Source organism: Neopsephotus bourkii, unplaced genomic scaffold (assembly GCF_033783945.1).
Source record: "Neopsephotus bourkii isolate Nb327-2 ecotype Australia unplaced genomic scaffold, CSIRO-AGI_Nbou_v1 NB_962, whole genome shotgun sequence".
Classification (NCBI taxonomy): domain Eukaryota; kingdom Metazoa; phylum Chordata; class Aves; order Psittaciformes; family Psittacidae; genus Neopsephotus; species Neopsephotus bourkii.
Window position 1 is genome coordinate 3736423 of NW_026901456.1, and position 22856 is coordinate 3759278.

At 44.3% G+C, this 22856-nt stretch overlaps 2 protein-coding genes across 5 annotated transcripts in view; one reads left to right on the plus strand and one right to left on the minus strand.

Moving 5' to 3' along the window:
- The first annotated feature begins 6612 nt into the window (after positions 1–6612).
- The window catches only part of IFNGR2 (interferon gamma receptor 2), a 147483-nt gene continuing 131239 nt past the window's right edge, over positions 6613–22856 (plus strand). Inside the window, exons 1-7 of one of the 3 annotated variants that reach the window (XM_061359103.1) lie at positions 6613–6822; positions 11903–12029; positions 12499–12674; positions 14531–14679; positions 16041–16194; positions 17472–17626; positions 19881–20452. In XM_061359103.1, the coding sequence (XP_061215087.1) occupies positions 6762–6822; positions 11903–12029; positions 12499–12674; positions 14531–14679; positions 16041–16194; positions 17472–17626; positions 19881–20051 (993 nt within the window). In that variant the 5' untranslated portion in view covers positions 6613–6761 and the 3' untranslated portion in view covers positions 20052–20452. Of the gene's footprint in view, positions 6823–11470; positions 12030–12498; positions 12675–14530; positions 14680–16040; positions 16195–17471; positions 17627–19880; positions 20453–22856 lie in introns of those variants that run through there. The other 2 variants (XM_061359102.1, XM_061359104.1) reach the window with 2 other exon arrangements.
- TMEM50B (transmembrane protein 50B) overlaps positions 11886–22856 on the minus strand; it is a 32930-nt gene continuing 21959 nt past the window's right edge. The window contains exons 7-8 of one of the 2 annotated variants that reach the window (XR_009726345.1): positions 18558–18641; positions 11886–11980 (exon numbers count right to left, since the gene is read on the minus strand). The gene's annotated coding sequence lies outside the window, so the exon portion shown is untranslated. Of the gene's footprint in view, positions 11981–18557; positions 18642–22177; positions 22438–22856 lie in introns of those variants that run through there. The other variant, XM_061359109.1, reaches the window with a different exon arrangement.

Here is a 22856-nt window from a genome sequence, read left to right on the forward strand (position 1 = left end):
TCACATTTGGCAAACTATACTGTTGGACAAATAGATGGCATTCGGTTATGATGTCTAAAACTAACTTAAAGCATTACCATTTCCAAACCCAGCTTGCCTAATTCCTTTTCATGGACCCTGTTCCATCTCTTGTTGGAGGAGATTCTTAAAAGTAATAAAAAAGCCAAGATGTGAATGCTCTCCAAGTCTTCTGTCACCAAATGAAGTCGTCAGGATGGAAATGGGCTCTGCAGGTGCCCATAGGCCCACATAGTTTTGGTATCAGTATTTCATAAGGCTCTGTGTGAAAAGCCAGGTCTCTGTTTTTGCTTCCAGATCTTCTGTCCATTTGTAAGGCCAAATTCTTTGCATGAATCTTAGTTTGTACCTCAGCACTGAGATGCTGGAAGGCTTAGACAAATAGTCTAAGCGTTGGCAACATCCATCTGAAATTCCAGTAATAGATGAGATTCAGCTCCTGTCATAGATCTCCACTCATTCTTTTCAATAAGCATTATGGTCTAGTTCAGGCATCAAAGAGGAATGTTCTAAGGGTAAGGCAGTCCTGCAGGTTGAGATTCGACCTAACAGAAGAGCTGATTTTACAGCTGTCAAGACTGGATGAGTGTTGCTTGTTTTGTACCCCAGCCTAAAGCCTTTATCTCCCAAATCCTTCCTCACTCTCTTTCTTTGGATCCAGTAACTACCTGGTGCTGGGACGCATCAGTTCAACTAACCCCGAGAAGAGTTGTGTCAGATCAGCCAGGCCAGCAAGCCAGACCAGTGCCACTGGTTTTGGACACTTGTGTTTTCTGGAGGTGCTTTTGTAAGTCACTTCCCAGTGCTGCAAGCCTTCCGTTACCAGAAATAATATTGTAATAACAGTGCAATGTGCCTTAGGGTGCGCTTGTCAAAGAAGAATGATTTATGGAATTAACCTCTTTTAACCTCCTACCCTGTCGCCTTGAAAATCCCCACACCAAAAATTGTACAGTCCAAACAATTACACATTTAAACATCAGTATTTGATGAACTTGTTTTTTTCTGTCACTGTGGTCTTTTTTGTTAATGTAACTATTTACAGCTATCAACTACATGTCCCGGCATCTTAAATTAGTGATCATTTTCAGAGGTCAAGATGCGCCTTGTCTTAGAAATAATGATCCGGAAGACAAGTTTATCTACAGCAGGTATGGGGGTTTCATCTATCCACATAAGCATATCTGTTTCTGCTGCTCTGTAAACTGCTCCAAATAGGCATGCCATGACTGATTGTACTTCCCCTCTCTTTCTAGGAGAATTTATTTCATCAGTGAATGAATCACTAAAACTTTTTGGTTTAAAGCACCGCAGCACACCAAAATGCACACACTGCATGGGCTCATACCCACTGGCCGCTAGGAAAACCTGTTCTGGTTGCTCAGTTCACCAGTAAACAATCTAAATAATGCTCTAATTCCAAATATGCAAACAAGATTGAGGGAGGGGTTTCTTTTTTTCTTCCTGATCTCTTTGCCTTCTCTGCTTTTGACAGGCACAAACAGCATAGCCTGAGCCTCATATATATGAGTACAGCTTGCTGCTGTGACTGTGAGCGGGAGAAGACAACCTGAAGAGAGCTTAGTGGGGCCAAGCTCCCACTGTAATATATTTGTATTAAGTATGAAATAAATAAAAATATTTCCTACCTTTTGCCTTTGTATTAACTGTTAACTGATATGCCCTGAGATTAAAAACAACACTTCCCTATGCTACAAGGTCAAAATGCAAAGCATGACAGCACCAACTTTCCAGTTAAAATTCAAGAACTAGCACAAGGCAAATGTCTTTACTGGTGTGACATTAACTTCCTTAACTCACTCTTCCACTTCATAATCTTACCTCAGAATGCATGGGAGAAATAAAGTAACTTTTCTCCTCTGAGGAGAGGCCTGATCTTTAAAACCTCACTTCACATGATCAGGCATTTATCTTGTTGTGTAATGCTAAGGAAATCCCCAGGAGTCAGCAGTGGAGCCCCCCCTCCGTGGTGACACAGAACTAATGAATTCCCAAACTAGTGAACATCTGTCTTACTGATGGAGCTGCTGATTTATGGGAGATGATGTAATATCAGGTTCAACAAAGAGCTGGTGAGAAGTCAGACTCCTCAAGATGCTGGCCTGGGAAACCTGTGGCCACATGGCCACCTTGCCATGGGTCTTATCAGGTTCTTGCTGCCAGAGTCCTCAGAATACCTTAGTTTGCAGGGCCACATGTAAAGCATTTCCGACACTGCCTGAGCCCAGAGCAGGGCCAGGCACTACTGGCTGCTGTGGGTGCTCATAGCTCTTTCCAGGGTGAAGTCTGTTCTACCCAGCATTTCCTTCTGAGCATAGGGATCACTGCAGCCCAAACACCATGGTGCCAGCTGCCTGTGCATCAATTTATGGATGTTTTTTCTCCCAGTTGCACTCTTAGCTCCTCTTTCCCAGTTTTGGATTCTTTTCTTCTTTTCTCTCTCTCTCAGCTTTTTCAAGAGGAAGTGTTAGAAATGGATCCTGCAGCAGCTGGAGGAGCATGAACACAGCTGAGAGAACAGAACGGGTGTTAAAGAACAACTGACAGGGGAGCACAGAGGACCAAAACTTATGTGGCTGTGTCGAGGGACAACAGGAAGAGAATACATAGATGTTTATCAGCTCTTTAGCACCATCCCAAATCATCTCTTCCTATGCATTTGTGAGATGAAATACTTGTTCGCTCTCTCATACTCTCAGAGGGTTGTATATACAGGATGTCTGAATGCAAAAATACAACATAATCCTTATTGCAAACATCAAAATATTAGGAGCTTTTTAAAAATCTTGTCATTCACTTTTAATTTTGAACTATTTGATGGTAGCAGCTCTGCCTTTGCAGGTTGGGAATAAGACCATAGGAAGATAAAGTGCTTGCTGTCTTCAAACGTCTGCTATGCAATGATGTTTCCCATAGCAAACCTCTTGTGAATAAAGAGGGCTGCAGAAGGTTTACTCTGTCAGCTACTGAGGACCAGAACATTCTAGTTACTGAAAGTCCCACATGGAGTAGAACTCTGAAGAGAATGAAGATGTCTTGCTGAATTGCTTTACATCCCTAAATACCCTTCCATCTACCTCCAATAGGACTCAGTTTGCAGATGAGGGCCCAGATCATTCCAGCTTTCTCCCACAGGTTAGTAGAGCTGTCACAGCACAATTTGCAGGCAGAGGCTTTATGTCTGAACAGATCGGTATGGTTTTCATGTTAGGCCAGTACCAAACAACTCAATTACATTTGTCTTCCACGAATAACATTAAAAATCATAGCAGCAAACACCATGAATTGGAAGTAAAGAGGTAAGAGTTTGAAGAGCTTGCAAACGTCTGTAAGTTCATACTACTCGAAACATCAGCAGAGTAAATACCATAGATGAATTCCAGTGACTTTTAAAAATTTTTGGTCATTTACAAATTGGGTGGGAGGGGGAATTTTTCTTTTTTATCTGCTTCCTTTTTTTGGTTTCTTAACTGATTTAGCCACAGCTCTTTACATGGGATGCCTGGAAGAGGGATAATGGAAGAGCACAAGGAAGGTGGTTGATTTCCCTGTTAGACCACTGTGGCCCAATGTCGTTCACCTCCTGGTCACTACCTGATGTATGAGGCATCCACAAGTCTTACAAGAGATGTATTTCACCTCTTTCTATGTGTTATATTTGGAGAAATTCCTTACATTTTGCAGATTCAATTTTTGTTCAAGTTTATGTGCCAGAAATTGGGCTGCAGGAAAACGACTGCCTTCATACTGATTATCTGTCTTCTTATGGGTGAGTTGGTTTCAGTTTTACAAGGGTAAACCCAAGCATCCACATACAATAACTGTCAAGGCCAGACTTTAGAGTAGCAAATAGTTTGCACAATGAATTTTCTTTTTTTAGTACACGTAAGATTTCTCAGTGATTCTAAGAGCCTGACACGTGAAGTGGCAGATGGAACCATTTTCCCTCTGAAATGTATTTCTTTCTACCTCACTTGCTACCTTTCACGTTTTATGTTGATAATTTTTAGTGAGAGAAAAAGACCATCAAGGAAAACTTATTTGTTCCTTACTTTCTGATTTGACATTAGCTTTGCTTCTTGCTCCCTAAGCTCGAAGAAAATAAAGCAATATACAGAATTACCTCTGAACTCCTGTAGGTTCTACAGATTTCCTGGGTTAATAAGTATTTTTTTCTTTTGGAGCTGATTAATAGGATCAGATGTTGCATTGACTCCAGTTCTCTCATTTCCATCTCCATAAAATCACTATTTTTTCTCAGTTCTCTCCCCTCTCTCTTCAACTCTCCTTAAGCTACCAGTTTTAAGACATCCTCACCCACTGATGGTGAAAACCATATATTTCATTAACCTTTTTTCATGGAGGCACAACCAGTCAATCTGACTTCCCTCCTAGCAGCCTGCTAGACTGTTAACAGAGTAATTTCTTTGACTCAATAGGAAGCTCAAGGTGAGAGAGAGACATCAGCTGGAACAAAACCAAAAGACTGCAAGATTTTCCTGTCTGGTTTGACAAAAGCAAAAACCAAAACATGACCCATTATGGGATTTCTCTAACAATTGCACTAAGTATGTGTCTTTCAGTGCAAGTGTAGAAGGAAACCCTGCCTCAGAAGTTATGGTTTGAGTTGCTCTTTAATAAGTTTCCTCAGTGAATCAAAAATTTTGTTCAAGTATGAAGTAGAGGCCACCAAAATTAACATGCCTTCTAGACCTGCTGTTTTGCTATGTAAGTTTCACAGTTAGAAACTGCCAGTGGCTTTCCCAGCTACCTTCTTTGCTGTCAACAGAAATGCTCCACAGTCACATTAACAGTGCATGACCAAAACTTCTCCACTGGCTTCAAATATACTTAAAGAATCTTTGTCTCAGCACAGGGCTGGCACTGGGAAAATCCCCAAGTGAAGCTTGTGGAGCAGAGGGTTTCAGTAGAACAGTGCTGCTTGACTGAAAGAGTTGAGTCACTCTTCCCAGAAGGGTTCAGAAAGAGGTCAGCCATATTAAGTGGAGCAAAACATAACTCAATGACTTTAATCTCTAACATCCCTTTCCAGCCCATCTCATTTTGAGAATCAACCAACCAATTAGTGAGTTTTTCAGCATTTGCTTTTTTCTTCCCCCTCCTTTGTTTGTACTTTCTAGCTCTTATAATTTGTCAGTGTTAAAAGGCTTTGACTGAGATTCTGTCCTGCTTTATTAGTGTAACTCCTTGCAGAAGGAGGATCTTTGCCCTGAAAGCCTGCAGTTGATAAAAGCAGGCCATACAGGGCTAAGAGAAAGGAGGAATCTCTCGACTGAGTAGGAGTTGAACTACAGCAAAATCAAGTGATTCATACAAGCTTGGAAATCAAAGCTGCCCAGCCCTTACCTAGTTCTCTGAGCACAAGATACTCTTGCTGTACTTGCCTGCTTTCCCTTAGTTGGAAATCTGATGGCACTGGTGTAAACTTTGCCCAGGGAGCCTTGAGGTGGCCAAACATCACCCTTATTAATATTAATTAAAGATGTTTTAAGTACCCTAACTCTGCATGGTTTCCTCTTTTGGCAGTTCTGCTGGTCACAGTTCTGCTTTCTGCCCAATCTTGTACCAATCATAGAATCTCATCATCACTTAATGGTTTGGATTGGAAGGGACCTTAAAGCTCATGTAGTTCCAACCCTCCTGCCATGGGCAGCAACACCTTTCACTACACCAGGTTGCTCCAAGCCCCGTCCAACCTGGCCTTGAGCACTGCCAGGGATGGGGCAGCCACAGCTTCTCTGGGCAACCTGTGACAGTGCCTCACCACCGTCACAGTGAGGAGTTTCTTCCTTATATCTAATCTAAATCTCCCCTCTTTCGGTTTAAAACCATTTCCCCTTGTGGTATCCCTACGTGCTCTTGTACAAAGTCCCTCTCCAGATTTCTTGTAGGCTGCCTTTAGGCATTGGAAGGCTGCTAATAAAACATTTCCTCTCTGAAGTATTGAAGAGAGAGCATTTTGGCTCTGTGCAGGAGGCACACCAAACACCCCTCTGCTTTATCGCACTTTCAAGTAAAGCAGTGCTTAAAACTCTTAAAAGACAGGTCTCTGCCTAGTGAATAATTTTAAAACAACTGCTCTATTAAAATAATAATTATTTGGAAGGAATGCTGCCCCCCCCCGCCGGCACCACCTCAGATGTTTTAATTGCAATACCGTGTAATAATTAGCACCGGTTTAAGGTATAAGGTTAGGCTTCATCACGGTCTGTGCAGCTTACGCTAGGTGCACCACAGAACGCTGGGGAACTTAACCGCTTCATGGCAACATTTTCTCACATCAACAGCAGGCCATAACCGCACCCGCACCCCTCCGCGCTGCCCACCGCGGGCACCAGTCGGCGCTGGGCCGTGCCCCGCCCTCACGGCAGGCCTGGGCCACCCCTGAAGCGAGGGCACCGCCGGGAACCCCCCGCTGGCTCCGTTGGCCCCAGACCCCGCGACGCTGCAGGCGGGGCCGAGGGCGGGGTCTGCCTTCCCGTGGGGTGTCGCTGGTTTCACCCTTCCCTTAGGCGGAGCAGAGTCGGGGCTGAGGGGAGCGGTGGCCCGGCTCCCCGTAATCAGCTGCAGCCAGGCCCGGCGGGCTGCGGGTGTGAAGTGGCCCCCGCCTGGTCTGCCCGCCGCCGGCCCCTCTCCTCAGGGACGGCGAGCAGCCACTGGCAGCGAGCGGGGCCGGGCGGCGGGGCGCTGCCAGCCGGGCCATGCCGTGTTGGGCGCTGCTCCTCTTTCTCCTCCTCGGCGCGGTGCGGGCCTCAGGTGCAGGTGGGTGCAGCGGGGCTCGCTGCGGTCGCGGCCGGCGGCACAGGGCTGGGGGCTGCCGCCCGGGCTTTGCTTCTCGGTGCTTCTGTCCCCCGACAGGCTTCCGGCCCGGGCGTCAGCGGAAGCCTGTGGCGCGGGGGCCCGGGCTGGGGCGGCCCTGGAGGCGGCTGTGGTGGGGACAGCGGGGCCCGTCCCATGGGTGCGGGAGCCGCAGCACGGGGGACAGCAGTGGGGAGAGCGGGGCTGCCGGCGGGTTTCACCCTTCCCGTGCGTTGGCTGTGCCTGTCCCTCTGAAGGAGGACAAGTCCAGGCTTCTCCTGCCCAGCGCGGGGTTGCTGCTCCTAGAAACGTGCCGTGGTGTGGGCTGCCCCTGGCTCTGCTGCTGGGCACGGGGCTGAGCGTCTGTGAGGGAGCAGATAAAACTTGTGTAGTTTAGCCGGTGGCGGAGGGGTTGGTACGGTGTATGTGTATGTGGCTGTATGTGGTGTGCCACCCGTTTGTCAACTGTACTGGAATCGTAGAATCGAACGAGCTTGGTTGGAAAAGATCTTTGAGTTCGTGTAGTCCAGCTGTTACCCCAGCGCTGCCAAGTCTACCACTAAACCGTGGCACTGAGGGCCTGCGCGGTTTGTGAACATTTACAGGGGCAATGATTCCAACACTTCCCTGGACAGCCTGTTCCAATGCCTGAGCACCCTCTCTGTGAATAAATGGTTCCTGATGTCCAGTCTAAACTTCTGCTGGTGCAGCTTGAGGCCGTTACCTCGTCACTTGTTACTTGAGGGAAAAGACTGACCTGTGCTTCACTACGTCCTCCCTTCAGGTAGCTGTAGAGAGTGATAAGGTCTCCCTGAGCCTTCTCTTCTCCAGACTAAACACCCCCAGTTCCCTCAGCTGCTCCTTGCAAGACTTACTCTCCAGACCGTTCACCAGCTTTGTTGCTCTTCTCTGGGCCTGCTCCAACACCTCAATGTCTGTCTTGTAGTGAGGGGCCCAGAACCGAACACAGAATTTGAGGTGTGGCCTCACCAGTGGTGAGTAGAGGGGGACAGTCACTGCCCTGGTTCTGCTGGCTGCGCTGTGCTGACACAGGCCAGGCTGCTGTTGGCCGCCTTGGCTGCCTGGGCGCAAGCTGCTCATGTTCAGCTCCATCAGTCCCCACCCCCAGGTCCTTTTTCAGTGCGCAGCTTTCCAGCCACTCTTCCCCAGGCCTGGAGCATTGCATGGGGTTGTTGTGGCCCAAGTGCAGGACCTGGCATTTTGCCCTGTTGAACCTCACACCGTTGACGCAGCCTGTCCAGATCCCTCTGCAGAGCCTTTGTGTCCTCCAGCAGGTCAATGTTCCTGCCCAACTTGGTGTTGTCTGCAGACTTACTGAGGGTGCACTTGATCCCCTCACCCAGATTATCAATGAAGATATTAAACAACACTAAAAAACTAGAGTCGACTCTATCTGATTTTGTGAATTGACAGTTTGGGTAGGAATGGATTTAGACTTACATGTAAATGCTTTGCCATAACGGAGGCCCTGAAAGCAAAGCTCTTCAGGTTGGGTCTATGCTGTAGCTGAGGAGTATATAATCCTGGCTTCACTCTGTATGCCAGCAAGTGCAGAAGAGATGCTGTGACATGTCTTGAATGGGGTACGTGTACAGTGTGGTCCTTATTCTATCATGCAAGTACCTCCGTGAGTTCAATGTATCCGCTGTCACCTTTTGTTGTGTTCATCAAGGTCTGGCTGACCAGCCTGTGACTGGTGAGTCCTGTGCAGCTGCCTGGCTGTTTGGGAGCAGCTAACTTACCAGGCTTGCACTCTGTAGATGGACTCAGGAGTCCAAATGCCCATGGGTGGGTTGGGGCAAGCCAGGGGGACTTGCTGCAGTCAGTGTTGCCCAGTCCCATCCCAGCTGCAGTAGGAGGATTTCCTAGGGAGCTGTTCTTGTGTTTGGCTTGTGTGTAGGACCTCCTCCCTCTCTGTTCTCTCTTTTGTAGGCACACCATGTTTCTTCTGGTGTAAATGGTGATGCTACACCTCAAAATCTGAGCCAAAGGAATAGTCAGCAATTGTTGCCTGTCCCCTCCTGGCCACACACTTCTGCTATTAAGATTTTGCAGGTTTTGGTGCTTGCCTGACTATATGAGAAGCCAGTTTAGTACCAGAGAAGGAAAAAGTCCATTAACACACACACACCCCACACCCCCCATTTTACCTCCCTGTCGACTTCCTTTTTTGACAGCAAAATGATGTATTCTCAGGCTGATGCGAGGGAAGGGATCAGAAATTATCCAGCAGCAGGAATGGATGCTGTGAAACCTGATAGCTAGGCCAAGCTGAGCTGCTTTCACTTACTGTAACTTGTGGCTTCACACTCTGCTGTGTGAAAGCTTTGACTTGTGGTTTGAAGAGACAGGAAGTCTCTGCATCAGGAAAAAGGCAATCTGAGTGTTGTTTGGGAGATGCTTTAAAAGAACTGGCTCAGCGAGACCAGCTTCCAGAGGGAAAGGAAGGATGGGGTGTTTCTGCCTTGCCCTGGCTGAGGTGGCTCTGGTTTTTCTAGGATACTTTCATATGTAAGTGCTTTTTTTCTGAAGTGTGTATTTTGTTGCTTTGACTTGCACAAGCTGAAGATCATTACAGAGTACAGTGTGTGATTTCAGCAATTTCAGTAACTTCCCTTGTCAAGTTGAGATGTCTAACTGATATACAGATGGGTTCCCTTGGTGCTCTACAAACCCAGCTCAGTGCAGTAGTAAGTGCCTTGTGGCACGCAGCATCTTGATAGACAACTGCAGAGCCATATATTTGATAACTGGCAGTGTTTTTGAAGCTGGTAGGGGAAATATTCTGGTTTTGAATGCTAATCTAAAGCAGAGTAATCAGTGTGAAGTCCTGATTGAGGGAAACATGGACCAGCTGCCCTCATTCTTCGTTGCTTTTTATTGTTTCTCCCCTCCCCTTTTTTTTTTTTCTGAGGGGAGAAACCCAAAGCCATTGCTTGTGTTTCGTTCTGACAGCTTTCTTGGTGTTTGTAAAATCAGTTTCTATCAAATTACTGATGGTGTGAGATACCTTGCCACATGCCAGACCAGCGGTAAGCGTGCAAGAAAGAATCTGCGTGTCTGGAAAGTGAAAACTTTTCTGAAATGAAGAAAATATGCAGGAGATTAATAGGTTGCATTTACAGGTATAAGGAAACTCAGACAGGTTTGTAGTGCTCAGTGATCCATCTGTAGCCTACAGCAATGTGTGTTTACTTAAGAGCACTACTTAAAAGTAGTGGCTAAGAGGCTAAGGAATTAGTAACATGCCTCATTAAAACTTTGAGAGTTTAACCTGGTTATTTTGTGAATGGACTTAGGGTTTAATGAAACCTCATGAAGATTTGTGTCATCTCTTTCCTGTACATGGAGGATGTTAAGAGCCTGGCATGGTGTCTCTTCCCAAAGATGGCACCATCAGCATCAGTGTGCTGTCCAGTGCTGGGTAACAAAACAGGTGCAGAAATCAAAAAGAAAACACTTTTTAACATTATCCCCATGTTCCCAAAGAAGGCTGGGGACAGAATTTAGCTGAAGTGCTTCATTGTCTGATCTTATTTATGTGAAAAAACCCCAACCGTATTTAGGGGATTATTGTCTTAAGAACAAAAAATGAAATCTTATAATGTGGGATATCATGTTGTGGTTGTCTTTGAGCTTAAGATCTGTTGACCCCATATGTTTGGTGGTGTAAGGGGATCCACTACATAGGCGTATATGAATCAAGTATAGAAGGAAAATCTTCCTCCCTTTTAGGACAGGCAGGCAGTGAAGCCATTGCCCAGCAAGGCCATGCAGGCTCTGTCCTTGGAGGTTCAGGACTTGCCTGGAGAAAGCACTGAGGAGCCAGTTTTAATGCCAGAGCTGACTCTACCTGTGGCAGGGGCTTGGACTAGAGTGCTCCCAGAGGCCCTTCCCACCTGAGCCACTGCAAGGCTGTGGTTACAAGTGTGAAGCTATTTTGGTTTTGAAGGCATTAGATGATTGCATTTTCCTGCCTTCCTCACCTCAGCCTACTGGTGGTAATCATAGTCTCTTGCTTTTGGCTGTCCCAATTCCTTACTGTTGATCTCCATGTCTTTCAGTGTTTTATAGTTCTTCAGCCCACTGTTTTGCCTTGTTTGCTAACATCTCCCTCCAGCTGCTCCCCCACCTCTCATCTGGCTTTCTTTACTTCACCCTCCCACCCCATTTCTCCAGCCTTTGGTTCTCTGCCTTTTGCTCAACTGCCGTTCATCCATCCAACCTTTTCTTCCTCTTTCCCTTCCCCACCCCTCCTTGTTTTTCCTACTCCTCTGCTGCCAGCTCGGTGCCTGGCCTTTGGTGGCCCTCCAGTCCCAGTAGACAGCTTCCTTCTCCACCCTGCTTGGATCAGCAGAGACGCAACCTTTTGCTTTCCACTTCTGTGTTGCTTGCCTCCTGAAAAGCTGCTCAAGCATGACTGCAGTCCTTGTTCACCCCCAGGAGTTCATAGCATGACCAAATTTGGATGGACATTGCTACTAGTAGAAGGCAGGCCTCTAACGGAGGTTTCTGTTCTTTTTTTGCATTGTGAAATCAGTTTCAAAACAGATGAAATTTGGGGCTTGCAAGTGGAATGGTGCTTGTGAATGGCTTGAAAATGCTTCCCTACCCCCTTTCCTGAAAGATTTCAGTGAAGCAACCTCTGTGTTTTCAAGCAAGTTAGCAGGAGGCAGATGGGCAGGAAAAATGTGTTCTGAGAAGTTAACACAGTAAAATGTAAGATGCAGACAATTTAAATAGATGAACTTTTGTAATGGGGTTTATTTTTTTGTACTGGACTTGATACTTTCAGTACTATGTTCTGTATGGAATAAAAGTAGTAAGTTGCATTTGAGTGCTTTTTGTATAGCGGGGACTTAAATGTAGTGATACAAGTGCAGCTAGAAATGGAAGGAGGAAGAATGGTTTGCCTGCGAAGCAATTTAAATATAATATATGGTGAAGGAATTTAGAGATCAGATGTTATCTATAGTGTACTTGAATGTTTCAATAACTGGTTTTATTCCTCTTCTTATTTTAGAATCTTCTCCCCGTTTACCAGCACCAAAGGGTGTGATGATTTATTCCTATAACTTTCGTAGCTTGCTGAGGTGGTCTCCTGTTGAAGTGGATAGAGGCTTGGTGTTATACACAGTCAATTATAAAACGTAAGTAAATAGTTCTGAAAACAACCAAACTGATTTTGTAGTAATCCAGTAACACAATTAGTTAAACCAGCCAAACAAAACCCACCTAGAAATGAACAAACACAGAAAAGATGTCTATTACACATGCTTTTATGTATACCTGAAAGCAGAATCTGAAGCCAAACAATCTCTTAGCCTGGGATATGTCTGCTGAACTGAGAAAAGATTGAAGACCTGAAGTGCACCCAGAAACGTTGCATAGTTTCCTGTGGAATTTTAGCCTTACCAAATTCACTCTTGCTAATTTTAATTTTTTCCAGATCCTGGGGACGTGCAGGTGCTGAAAGGGCTGGGGAATTCAGGTGGCATGAAAGTGGTAGTTTTGTAACATGTTCTTTCATCCCCAAAATTGTCTTAGTGGAAGGGATTGTATTTTAGGTTGTTGCACAGTTCTGCTGGTGCTTTATTTGTCCTTTGTTTTGCATTGCAGAGGGGCCTTCAACAAGTGGGATGAGATGAACTGTACCCGGATCACCCACACTGAATGCAGTCTCCCCTGGTCACTTAAGGAGCGGCGCTGGACTCTTGTTTTGCGCGTGAGGGCTGAGCTGGGGCAAGTGACTTCTGACTGGGTGGAAACAGATCCCTTTGTGGCAGAGAGAAACAGTAAGTGCTGCTTGCTTGTGGTTTAGTGTCTCTCTCTCAAAGATTTCTTCGGGAAAAAACCCAAACCTGTTGTTTGTTGTAGACTTTCTGATTCTATTATGTACAAAAGCCACGTGAGAGAACTGTAGGTGTTCAGTGAACAAAGACCGCAAGGCCCTGGTGTGTTACTTGGAAACTGATAGTACTTAATTCCTCTGAAGTGGGGTTAGCAGTGCCCTTTTTCAGTAAGTATCAAAAGAGAACGAGATGAGTTTCCTTCGGTGGTTGAGCCTTGTAAGAGCTACAACATTACACATACACTCCCTTGATTTGTTGTGGTCTGACTACAAACTACCTGTTTCTGTTGAACAGATCCCTTTTCTAAGAAATATAAACTGTCCTGACTACTGTGTGGAAGGGTTAAGGGTACACATTAAATCCTGTTAAATGTATGAACAAGCATATTGTTGTTCTTTACAAGATCTGCTCTTTGCCTTGCTCTGATTGGTTACAGGATTAGAAGAAAGTAAATGTCAGAGTTTAAAAACACCTCTGAAGTAATACTGAAGCAGAGGAATAGATTTATTAACTCTTTAGTTGGAGTTCTCCCATATCTTGTGAGGAGCAGTGGTAGTCCATGCTGCAGAGTGTGATGCTTTCCCTGGTGACTTCTGTTCTAAATCTTGGAATTTCTCTAGCAGTAAAGAATGCAAGGCTGAGGAATTGCCTAAATCCTGCATTGAAGTCTACAACCAGTGTATCTATACCATCCTTGTGGTACAGGATTGTTCAGGAGTTGGGATCCTTTGAGCTCTGGGCTCATGGGAATGCAAGACAAAGCAGAGGCTTGGTGCGGGAAAGAGGTTTATGCGTCTCTTCCTTGGTGGGGAGGAGGAGGAACATTATGTGGTCATTCCTGTGTGACTGCCCTGGAGATCAGTTCCTAGGCACTGAGACCATTGGCTGCTCAGTCAGGCTGTTCTCTTCCTTTAATGTTTGGTTCAGTCCCACTCGAGAGGGGAGCTTGAGGAATTTGCAAGGACATACAAGGCATTTGCAGTTGTACAGCAACAGGAAGTAGAAAGAAACTGAAATTTCTCTACCAATATAAAGATCCTGGGGGCAATTTTCTCTAAAGCAACAGAGGACAGAGCAGGTTGTGCTGGGAGTTTTGAAGTACAGTGAGTAACGGTTGCATGCAAGGATTGATTTTTACTTTAATAGTTACCCCTCTTTAGTATTCAAGCAGGTGTTAACTACTCTAATGTTTGCATGAGTGGGGTTTTTGAGATCCTGGAGTGCTTTAGAAATGCTGATAAGCTTAACTGCTGAAAGAAGCCAAGATACAACAGCTAGATGACTAGTCACCATATATGACCTGTGATCACACAGGTCTCTGGTATTAGTACTGACAGTACTTTATATACTATTTTTCATGATTTAGACCTCAGAGTACTTGACTAAAGAAAGTTATCATCTTTAACCTATAGGGCAGGTGGAGACCTCAAAGCAAGGAGTGGGAAACTAGTTACTCCTCTTCCAATCTATTGACAAATGTGATCTTTAGTGAATATGGAGTATGTGGCAGGCTAGTTGAAGTTAAAAACAAAGAGGAACAAAATGGTGTCACCATTAACTGCAGATATATTCTAGGGAAAGGTAAGAGGAAACTTTTTAATTGTCTAGTTTCACTTATGCTTTAAAGTCTTTTTCCTTAGGTTTGTAATAAAGTAGGTATCTTAAATGCATAAAGTAGAAGAGAAAATGTTGTATTCCCCGTATTTAGCATGTTTGCTGAGAGTATCAAAGTAAGATTGGAGACAGTACGTGGAGCTGTTCTGCATGCCAGAGATTCACTGCTCTTTTTTTATGTGCAGCTACTATAGGGCCTCCTAAAGTGAACAGTGTGACTGTAAGCTCTGACTCACTTCTCATTAGTGTCACGCCCCCGTTCGGATCTGAAGCAGGATATTCTCTTCAGTATCATGTGTCCTACTGGGAGAATGCAACAAGTTCTATTAAAAAAGTAAGACTTCTCTCTAATGTACTTTGCTCATAATGCCGTTGTGGCTAAGAGGTGCAAGTCAGTCTCTTGGCAAACAGCAGAAATGGAGGAAGAAAACTCTTGTTTTTCCCCCTAGTGCTGAATGTCACCATTTGGTGTTTTGGGAAAAAGTGAATTTGATCTTGGCACAAGCATTACATGCCTTACAGAATTTCAGAACCGTCTTCTTTTCTTCTGTGTGAAACAAAGATTAAATTACATTGCAGATCAAGGGAGAGAATCTGCACATTATCGAAGGTGGCTTTAAGATTCCAAAGGTTGCTTAGGCAATTTGGAAAAACTCTGAAGTATCCTTCCTCCTTTCCTGTGCTGGGCTTGTTTGTGCTGGCAGCTTCAGTAACAGGCTGCTTTGGCCTGATGTCACCCACTCCTAGGGCAGAGAAAGGCAGTTATAGAAACATGCTGGGGCAGCTGGGATGAGGTGTTCATATTGAGACTTAGAGGTGTTGGTCTCGTTGTGTACTTACGCTGCTGTCTGTGGCCCTGATAATTGTGTTCTCGACAGGCCAGCATTGCAGGGGAGGAATTAAGTTACATTTAAATAAAAATAAAAATGAAAAAAAGAGAAGATTCATAATAATGTCATTCTCAAGTCAAATGTTAAAAACAGAAGCAGAAAAAAATAATTTCTTTTAAAAACCCCTTTGTTTCAGGCTGAAAAATGCCTCCACTTCCTTCCTCTCTTGCACTAATGTGTATTTTTCTGACACACCTAAAATACCTTCATGTTTGAGATTCAGACAAGAGGTTACTCTTGTATGCTTCTGTAGGCCTCCCTGAGGCCCTTCTCCTAGCCCCTCACAGGTTAAAAATAACCAAAAGACTATGCTGGCCATGTAGAGACTGGAGGTTTTGCACTGCCCATCAGCTGTTTTCCCCTTCAGCAGAAGGAGCTGAGGGGGTGGAAGCTCTTCACTGACTACACCTCCGTCAGTCTCCACTTCTCATGGCTTGTTTTTCCTTCCGCCTTCCTATATTGTGCTTGCTTCCTGAGCTGTTACTGAAGGTGTGTCAAAGCATCCACCAGCACATGGTGGTTAAAATAAGACTGTGTGTCCGTTCTCATGCCTCTGCTGTTCGTGCTGTTACAGATGGCTTCAAATGGTTGAGCTTGATTTAAGGGGGGGGGGGAAGAGAATTTTGCAATGCATTCGAGTAGGGAATTTGGAATATATTCCACGGCTTCTCTTGTTCAGGAAAGCTGAAGTCTGAGAAACAAAATCTGCGCTTTTTGAATGAGCAGCTTAAATACAGGAGGGGATTTATGTTGAAGACAGGTCTAGTTTTTACAGTAACACTTCTTTTTTTGTCTTTTTTAACAGGAGACAAAGATGAGCAATACACTATTCAAAATCAGAAATCTAAAGGAATTGACACTTTACTGTTTTAGAATTCAAGTCGAATTGTTGGCATATCCAGAATTCCAGTTACTTGGACTGCAGAGTGTCCCAGAGTGTTACAGAACTACAATCAGTGGTATAAATTGAATTTTATTATATTTTCTATGTATTGGGATGAGTGTAACATGAGCCTTAGCTCATGTAACTGTTAGTCTTATCTTGTGTTAACATACCTGGGTATATACCAAGGGTATATTTAGATTAGATATTATGAAGAAATTCTTCCCTGTGAGGGTGGTGAGGCACTGGCACAGGTTGCCCAGAGAAGCTGTGGCTGCCCCATCCCTGGCAGTGCTCAAGGCCGGGCTGGATGTGGCTTTGAGCAACCTGGGCTAGTGGAAGGTGTCCCTGCCCCTGGCAGGGGGTTGGAACTGGATGAGCTTTAAGGTATGTTCCAACCCAAACCAGTCTGTGTTTCTGTGATTTGTCAGGAGTGCTATGACAGCACCACTGATAGTAGTTCACAGTTGTCATTAATGGCGAAAGAATGAGGAATTATTCAGTTGGTAATTAAGAGTTTTGGTTATGCTCTTCCCCATGTCCTTCTCCTTTGTAAATACTGCTGTGGGTATTACTTGCTACAAATATGCAAAGAAAGAAAATACAAATACTTGGTCTTCAGGGTAAGCCATTGATAAAGGAGATGGTGTTGCTCTTGCAAATCCTCTCCCTCAGCCACTGCCTGCTGCAGGACAGGAACATCCAGCTCCCCTTTGACCTGCTTTCTTCTCTGACAACATGCTGAGTGCCATGTTTTTGTGGGAGATAAGTGAGAGGGGGAGTGCACATGCAAGATAATGGAGCTTGTTCCTCTCTTGACTCCCTCTGTGTGACCACCAGTGCCAGCACAGCCCATCTTTAGAATGCTTTTGAAGGCACTGGAGTACATGTAGGTGCAGTTTCTGAAGCCCCACAGGAGCTGACCTCCTGAGTAATACTGATCACGTACTTGATCACGAGCCCCAGAGCTGCAATGTTGGAGTGTCTGATGCTCCCTTGGCTTGAAAAGAGGTGCGTATTTTGAAAGAGAAACCTCTGGCAATAATGGCCCTTGCTGACAGCTTGAGGGTGGAAGGACTGACTGTGCTCCCTGCCTGCCCTCTGACAGCCACCAGTGATTCCTCCAGCCCTGCCTTTGCCCTGCTGGTGCGTCAAGCAGGAGCTTGCCTTAGGCTGAGCTGGTGACTGCCACATGGAATCGCTAACCAAGCTACTTCTGAACATATATATGTACTTTATATATGTACTTTGATTACCAAGTATAGTAAATTTCAGCTTGCTGTGTATTCTTTTCCATTTGTATAAATATGAACCTGCCATATGTATATTTGTTTTGGTTTTTCTCTTTTTCAGAGGCAAGCAGAGCTATCTATATTGTACTGGTGTTTCTGTCGGTGTTACTTTCTGTAAATCTGGTAGCAGTTGGTTTGTTATTTCTGTGGAGATACCACAAAAAACTTAAATATTGGTCTCAGCCACCTTTACAAATCCCACCACACTTTGAAGAGGTATGTGAAGATGTTTTATATTTCTCTCCCCTGTAAAAGACTGCGATGCTCTTGGAGTGAATATGAACAAAGCTGTATGTTGTGTAATGGAAACAAATGTAAACAGTTGACTGACTTAGTGAATAGAAAAAGAAATAGTTGAGTAGAAGAGGAATAAAATGGGGGATCATAAGAAAAGTAATGGTTTGTATTAAGATACAAATGCTACTGTAATCCTGTTATGAAACCAGAGCAAGATTCTCTGTTCCTTAACTACCCCTTGTCTGCCCCTTTCATTCCTTATCTAAGTCATCAAGTCTGAAACAGTTGCTTACTGGAAGCAAAAAGCTGTTGTGTGTTGCAGAACACATACTTGGGACCTGAGTCTCATTAAAAATCAAATATGGAGAAGCAAACACTGATGGTTTTAAGAGCAGGGACTGCCTTGAAGGCTGAGGACTACCTGGGGGGACCTTCTTGGGCTTCTTTTTCTTTCCTCTGTAGGTTTATCAATACTTGGATGGAAAGGTCATCCTGGGACTTTTTCCTCCTTGTAGCTCACACATTTCTGCACTAGCCGGTCCCGTTCATCTTCCTCTTTTTAGTGTTTAAACAGAAAGTAGTGTTTAAGCCAAGTTCCCAATTTCAAAGTCCTTGTTTTGCATAAATTCCATATTTTAAAAAGCCTGTATTTGTTTGCAGGTCTCTAGATCAGTTCTTTGTAGTGATCTGCTTGTCAGAGTAGTCCCTTGTACTATGGTAATTCTGTGATTGTGGAGCTCTGTTTCCAGATTAATACAGATGTGTGAGTGACTGCTTGCAGACCCCCGAGTAAATCATTTTCTCTCTCCCTGCTACCTCAGCTACTACTTGATGGGGCTCAGTGGAGGCATCTGTAGCAGGTATCAAGCAAAGCATAGCTCACATAGGAGGAAAAAAAAAATCTATGTACTGTGTATTTAACCAGTTCAGCATCTCATGCAGAGGGCTCACAAGAACAGTCTGTCATCCTGTGTTCTGGAGTAATTGTAGTCATCTGGAAAATACACAGGATTCTTTATAATGGGTATTTCTAGAAGGGATCAACCAGCCTGGGGCTTCTGCTCTTTAAACGTAGGAGTCTGCTTAAAGGCAGTTTCATATGTACTCCTTGAGATGTTCAGAAAAATCACATGCTTCCTTCTTTTACAGAAGGATTTTAGCTGTGGGGAGCAGTTCTACTGCAGAAACGCCTTCATGGAGCAGAACCAACTTGAGGTTCATTTATGTCTTGAATTTGCTGAAGTGGATGTATTTGAGGTTCCCATATAAAAGGTTTGGGTTTAACACCTGAAAAAACCAGCCTACTGCTCCTTAGCCATTAGCTATGATTACAGAGAAAGTGGTACCTTAACTGATACTAAGGTTAATTCTGTCCTGCAACTGATGTGACTTGAGCTGCCATCCCATCTCAGCCAGATTGTGACACCTCCTACAGTACAGAACAAGCTTTTGAGTAAAACTACAAGCTACGCCTGTCTTTTAACATGAAGGTGTCGGTGTTCCAGACATTTGTTTTATTTTATATCAGGGAATAAAATGTTCAATGGCAGGTGTGGGTTTTGGTTCAGTACCTGAAGATGTCTCCAATTCCCTGTGAAACACATCATCAGCTTAGTGATAAGAAGAATATGTGAGGGTGGCAGGAGCAACAGAAAGCATTTCCTCTGGCCTCCATTCTTTCTAATGTTCCTTTCTTTGATCATGTGTTCCTTGTAAAGCTGATGACTTAATTTGGGAGGAACAGAAGGCAAGTCAAAGCAGAAAGCAGCTACAAGAGAAGCATGTCATTAGAGATTGCTGGTAGCAGTACGTAGATCTGACTTGCCTGGCACTGACCAAACCAGGACTTTGGCTTTCCTTTGCTACATCGGTGCTTTAGACAAGCTGTCACTTGCTAGATTTCTGCTGTTGGAGGATGTGTCTCCAGCAGTGTAATAAAGAAGTGTTTTCTTCTGTGGCTTCTTCTTAATTAGTAGGATTTTGCTTAAACTGACAGGAAAATAATATTAGCCAAAAATTACTGAAAATAGGAAATGCAGGTGGCTTTAACTCGGCTTCAGTGGATGTTTTCATGATTGATTTTCTTTTTCCTCCCACAGAAATAAGGTATTTTAAACTTTCTCCTAGTTCACTGTGAACTCTGGTCTGAAGCAAGTTGGTGGTACCTGTTGTCTGTAACTTGTGTCTGTTAAGTGGCTTATATACCTAAACTGTTGTTTCTGGCTTTTCCCAGTACTTGAAGAACCCGAACACGCCTGGCCTAGAGGCGCTGCACAATGATGCTGAGGATGACCCTGACAACTCATCTGTTGTGTTTTGTGGAGAAGGAAGCCAGGCCCATGGCGGCGGTTTGGCTGGTCAGGCTCATTCACGCAGCATCTCCAACGACAGTGACATAACTTAAGCCCAGCCTGGTACGAGTGCCTGTGCTGAGAGTCTGCAGAAGCTCCTGCCCAGGGGTGGTGCATGTTGCTGCTGGTGGGACACGAGGAGCTCTGGACAAAATGCAGCCACTGATGCATCCTGAGATACTGCTTCCTGGGAATAAGCATGGACCCTGAGCTGTTGTTCAAAGGGCTTCTGCTGCTATACCTGCAGCTATGCTCTGCCAGAGAGACTTAAAAGGCAGAACATAAAAGGGAACACTAAACTGCCAGCAGACAGATGGCTGTGTTAACATCATCACATTTCCCAACCCAAATTGAAATAAATCTTTGATAACCAATGGCACTTTATGGTAGGATGTAGTACAACCTGGACTGTTTCAGTGAGTGAATAATTGCACCAGGAACTACGTTTATAGTGGCTTTTGTTTTGTTGCTTTATTTGTTAAGTCAGTGTTAGTGCTCAGTGTGTATTATATCCACCCCAGTATGCTTTCCTGAATCATTCTAGGATATGCAGGCTTCTGTGACACCTTCTTCCCTCCAGATAAAAATGGCAGTCTAATAAAAAAGAAATAGTACTTTACTCTCCCCAGCAGGAAACTGTAAAGAACAAGTCCCCAGGAAAGACCTTCCTATTCCATTCTCCTAACCCTAGTGAGAAGCATTAATCTTTGCTCCTGCAGTGAGACAGCTGCTCTTCGCAGCAAAACAAACTTTAAATACTCTTGCTTAGAATTTATAACACTAAAACCTCTTGTTGCCTATCAATCAGCTTAGTTCTACAAATGAGAAGTAGACTGAGGGTTCTGGTTTGAGTGCCTTAAAGCAAACAACTGAGAAGTTAAGCCTCACATCAGTCCTATGGGGCCTGGAAGGTGTCTAATAAAGCACAAATGAACCACCTCTGTACTAAAAAGATTGGTTTTATTTGTCTGTTTTTTTCCTGGGTTTGATACAAGATGTTAAAAGAACGAACTTGTTCATTTGCAAATGACTTGTTCGTCTGTTCGTGACCTTGGGACTGTGTGAGGTGGCGGCTACCTGTGGTAGTGCTGTTCTGCCCCCTCCAGGAATGCCGAAGTTCAGCATGAAATACCAGTACCATTTTCCCAAAAGCTTTGTCGGGTTATTTCCTCCTAGAACTGATCTTACCCCTTGTGCTGAGGCAGCATGCTCAGACAGCACACTTACTTTACTTAGTCATACATCAAGGCTGGTGAGACATTTCCAGTCAGCCAGAAGCTGCACAATGCCTGCTTTTAAGTTCATCCACAGCCTTTTCCATACTGTGCTGTAAATAAATGAAGACCCACAGGCTCACAAAGGAACAACTTAACTGCATTACAGAGAACATACACAAATAAGGGCGCAGTTAGAATACCTGCTGTGACTAGCAATACAGCATATGACTTCCTGGGCAAGCCCTACGCTAGACTTCTGTTAGAGAAAGTTGTTACTGAAGAATTTTACAGTTACACAATCCGGCCAAAGCTAAAAACCTTTAGTTAGGAGTAACTCAAGCGTTATTTATCTTCACAACTGCCAATGGTGGTGGGCTAAGGCACAACTTAAAAGTGAACTGTCCCTAGCCACCTTGGCCTGTGCTGGAACTGCCTGGGGTGTATAGAAGCAGACCTCAGACACTTGTAAAGTTCTTGTACGACACCCGCTTTCAGCTTAGGCTACCACAAAAGACAAATGCTCAAAGCTGTCTCTGTTCTCCTCCTAGCAGCTGTATGGAGAGCATGAACATTCCAGTCAAAAGCGATGACTGACTTGTTGAGAAATACTTGCTAGAAAGCAGACTTCTGGTAGAAAATGAGGTAACCTCAAAGAAGCTCCTGCGCTGTTCTAAGGAAAACTTGGTTTTTAAGCAGGAACTTGCATTAAAGCATGCTGTAAGAGCCTTCAGGGGTCAAACAGCCTGTGCTGTTCAAGTGGCCAGTGCAAGATCCTGCAACTGAGATTAGTTACAGGCCACACCGGTTTCTCACTTAGGAAAAAAAAGCAACATGGCCAAGCTCCTCAGCAAGAAATGACAGCCCTAAACCAACAAACCTTGGGTTTTACTTATTACCTGGAGTACGACTTGCTCAAAGACCAGTACTACTGGACTACTTATGAGTGCTCCTGCTCAATTCACTAGTTTGAGAACATAAGATAAAGTTTATTGCCGTTTTCTGAAATGACAACCAAACAGAGAACTTGTGTACACAGCTCTGATAAACAGCAGTGAATCTACTGCAATTCACTGCAGGACGGTGAAGCTGGGGTGAAGTTGGTCTGGCCAGTAGCACAATTTCAGCCGCAGTATTTGCTTCATATTCTGTCCACTGGAGAGGTTCCCCCAAGGGAGCAATTAATGATGAACAGGATACAGTAACCATGCACAGAAGGTATGCTCTGCAGTTTTAATAGCATTTGGTCAGCAGTCTTGATAGATGGAGCATCATAAAAGCTCTTCGACACCAAGTAGATTCAAATGCTTTAAAAACCACACTGAACTCATGAAGTCACCAAGAGCCAGATGAATATACAAGATCAGGCCGAAGTTCTAAAGCATAACTGTTCTCCCTTTCTGTATACTCCAGCTAGAAGAAACTGGATTTCAACAATGGAATTATTCCCATAAAGTGCCCAGCAAATTTAGGAGATAAATACATTTTAACCGGAGCAAATGGCTGTCCTAAAACTGGCAATTATTTCAAGGTAAGACTCTCAGCACTAAATACATCGACTATATCCCCACTCAAAATGATTGCCTGTTAAACAGAAAAGGTAATGGACAGCAGGGTAACTGTTCATTTATCAGCAAAAAGCTT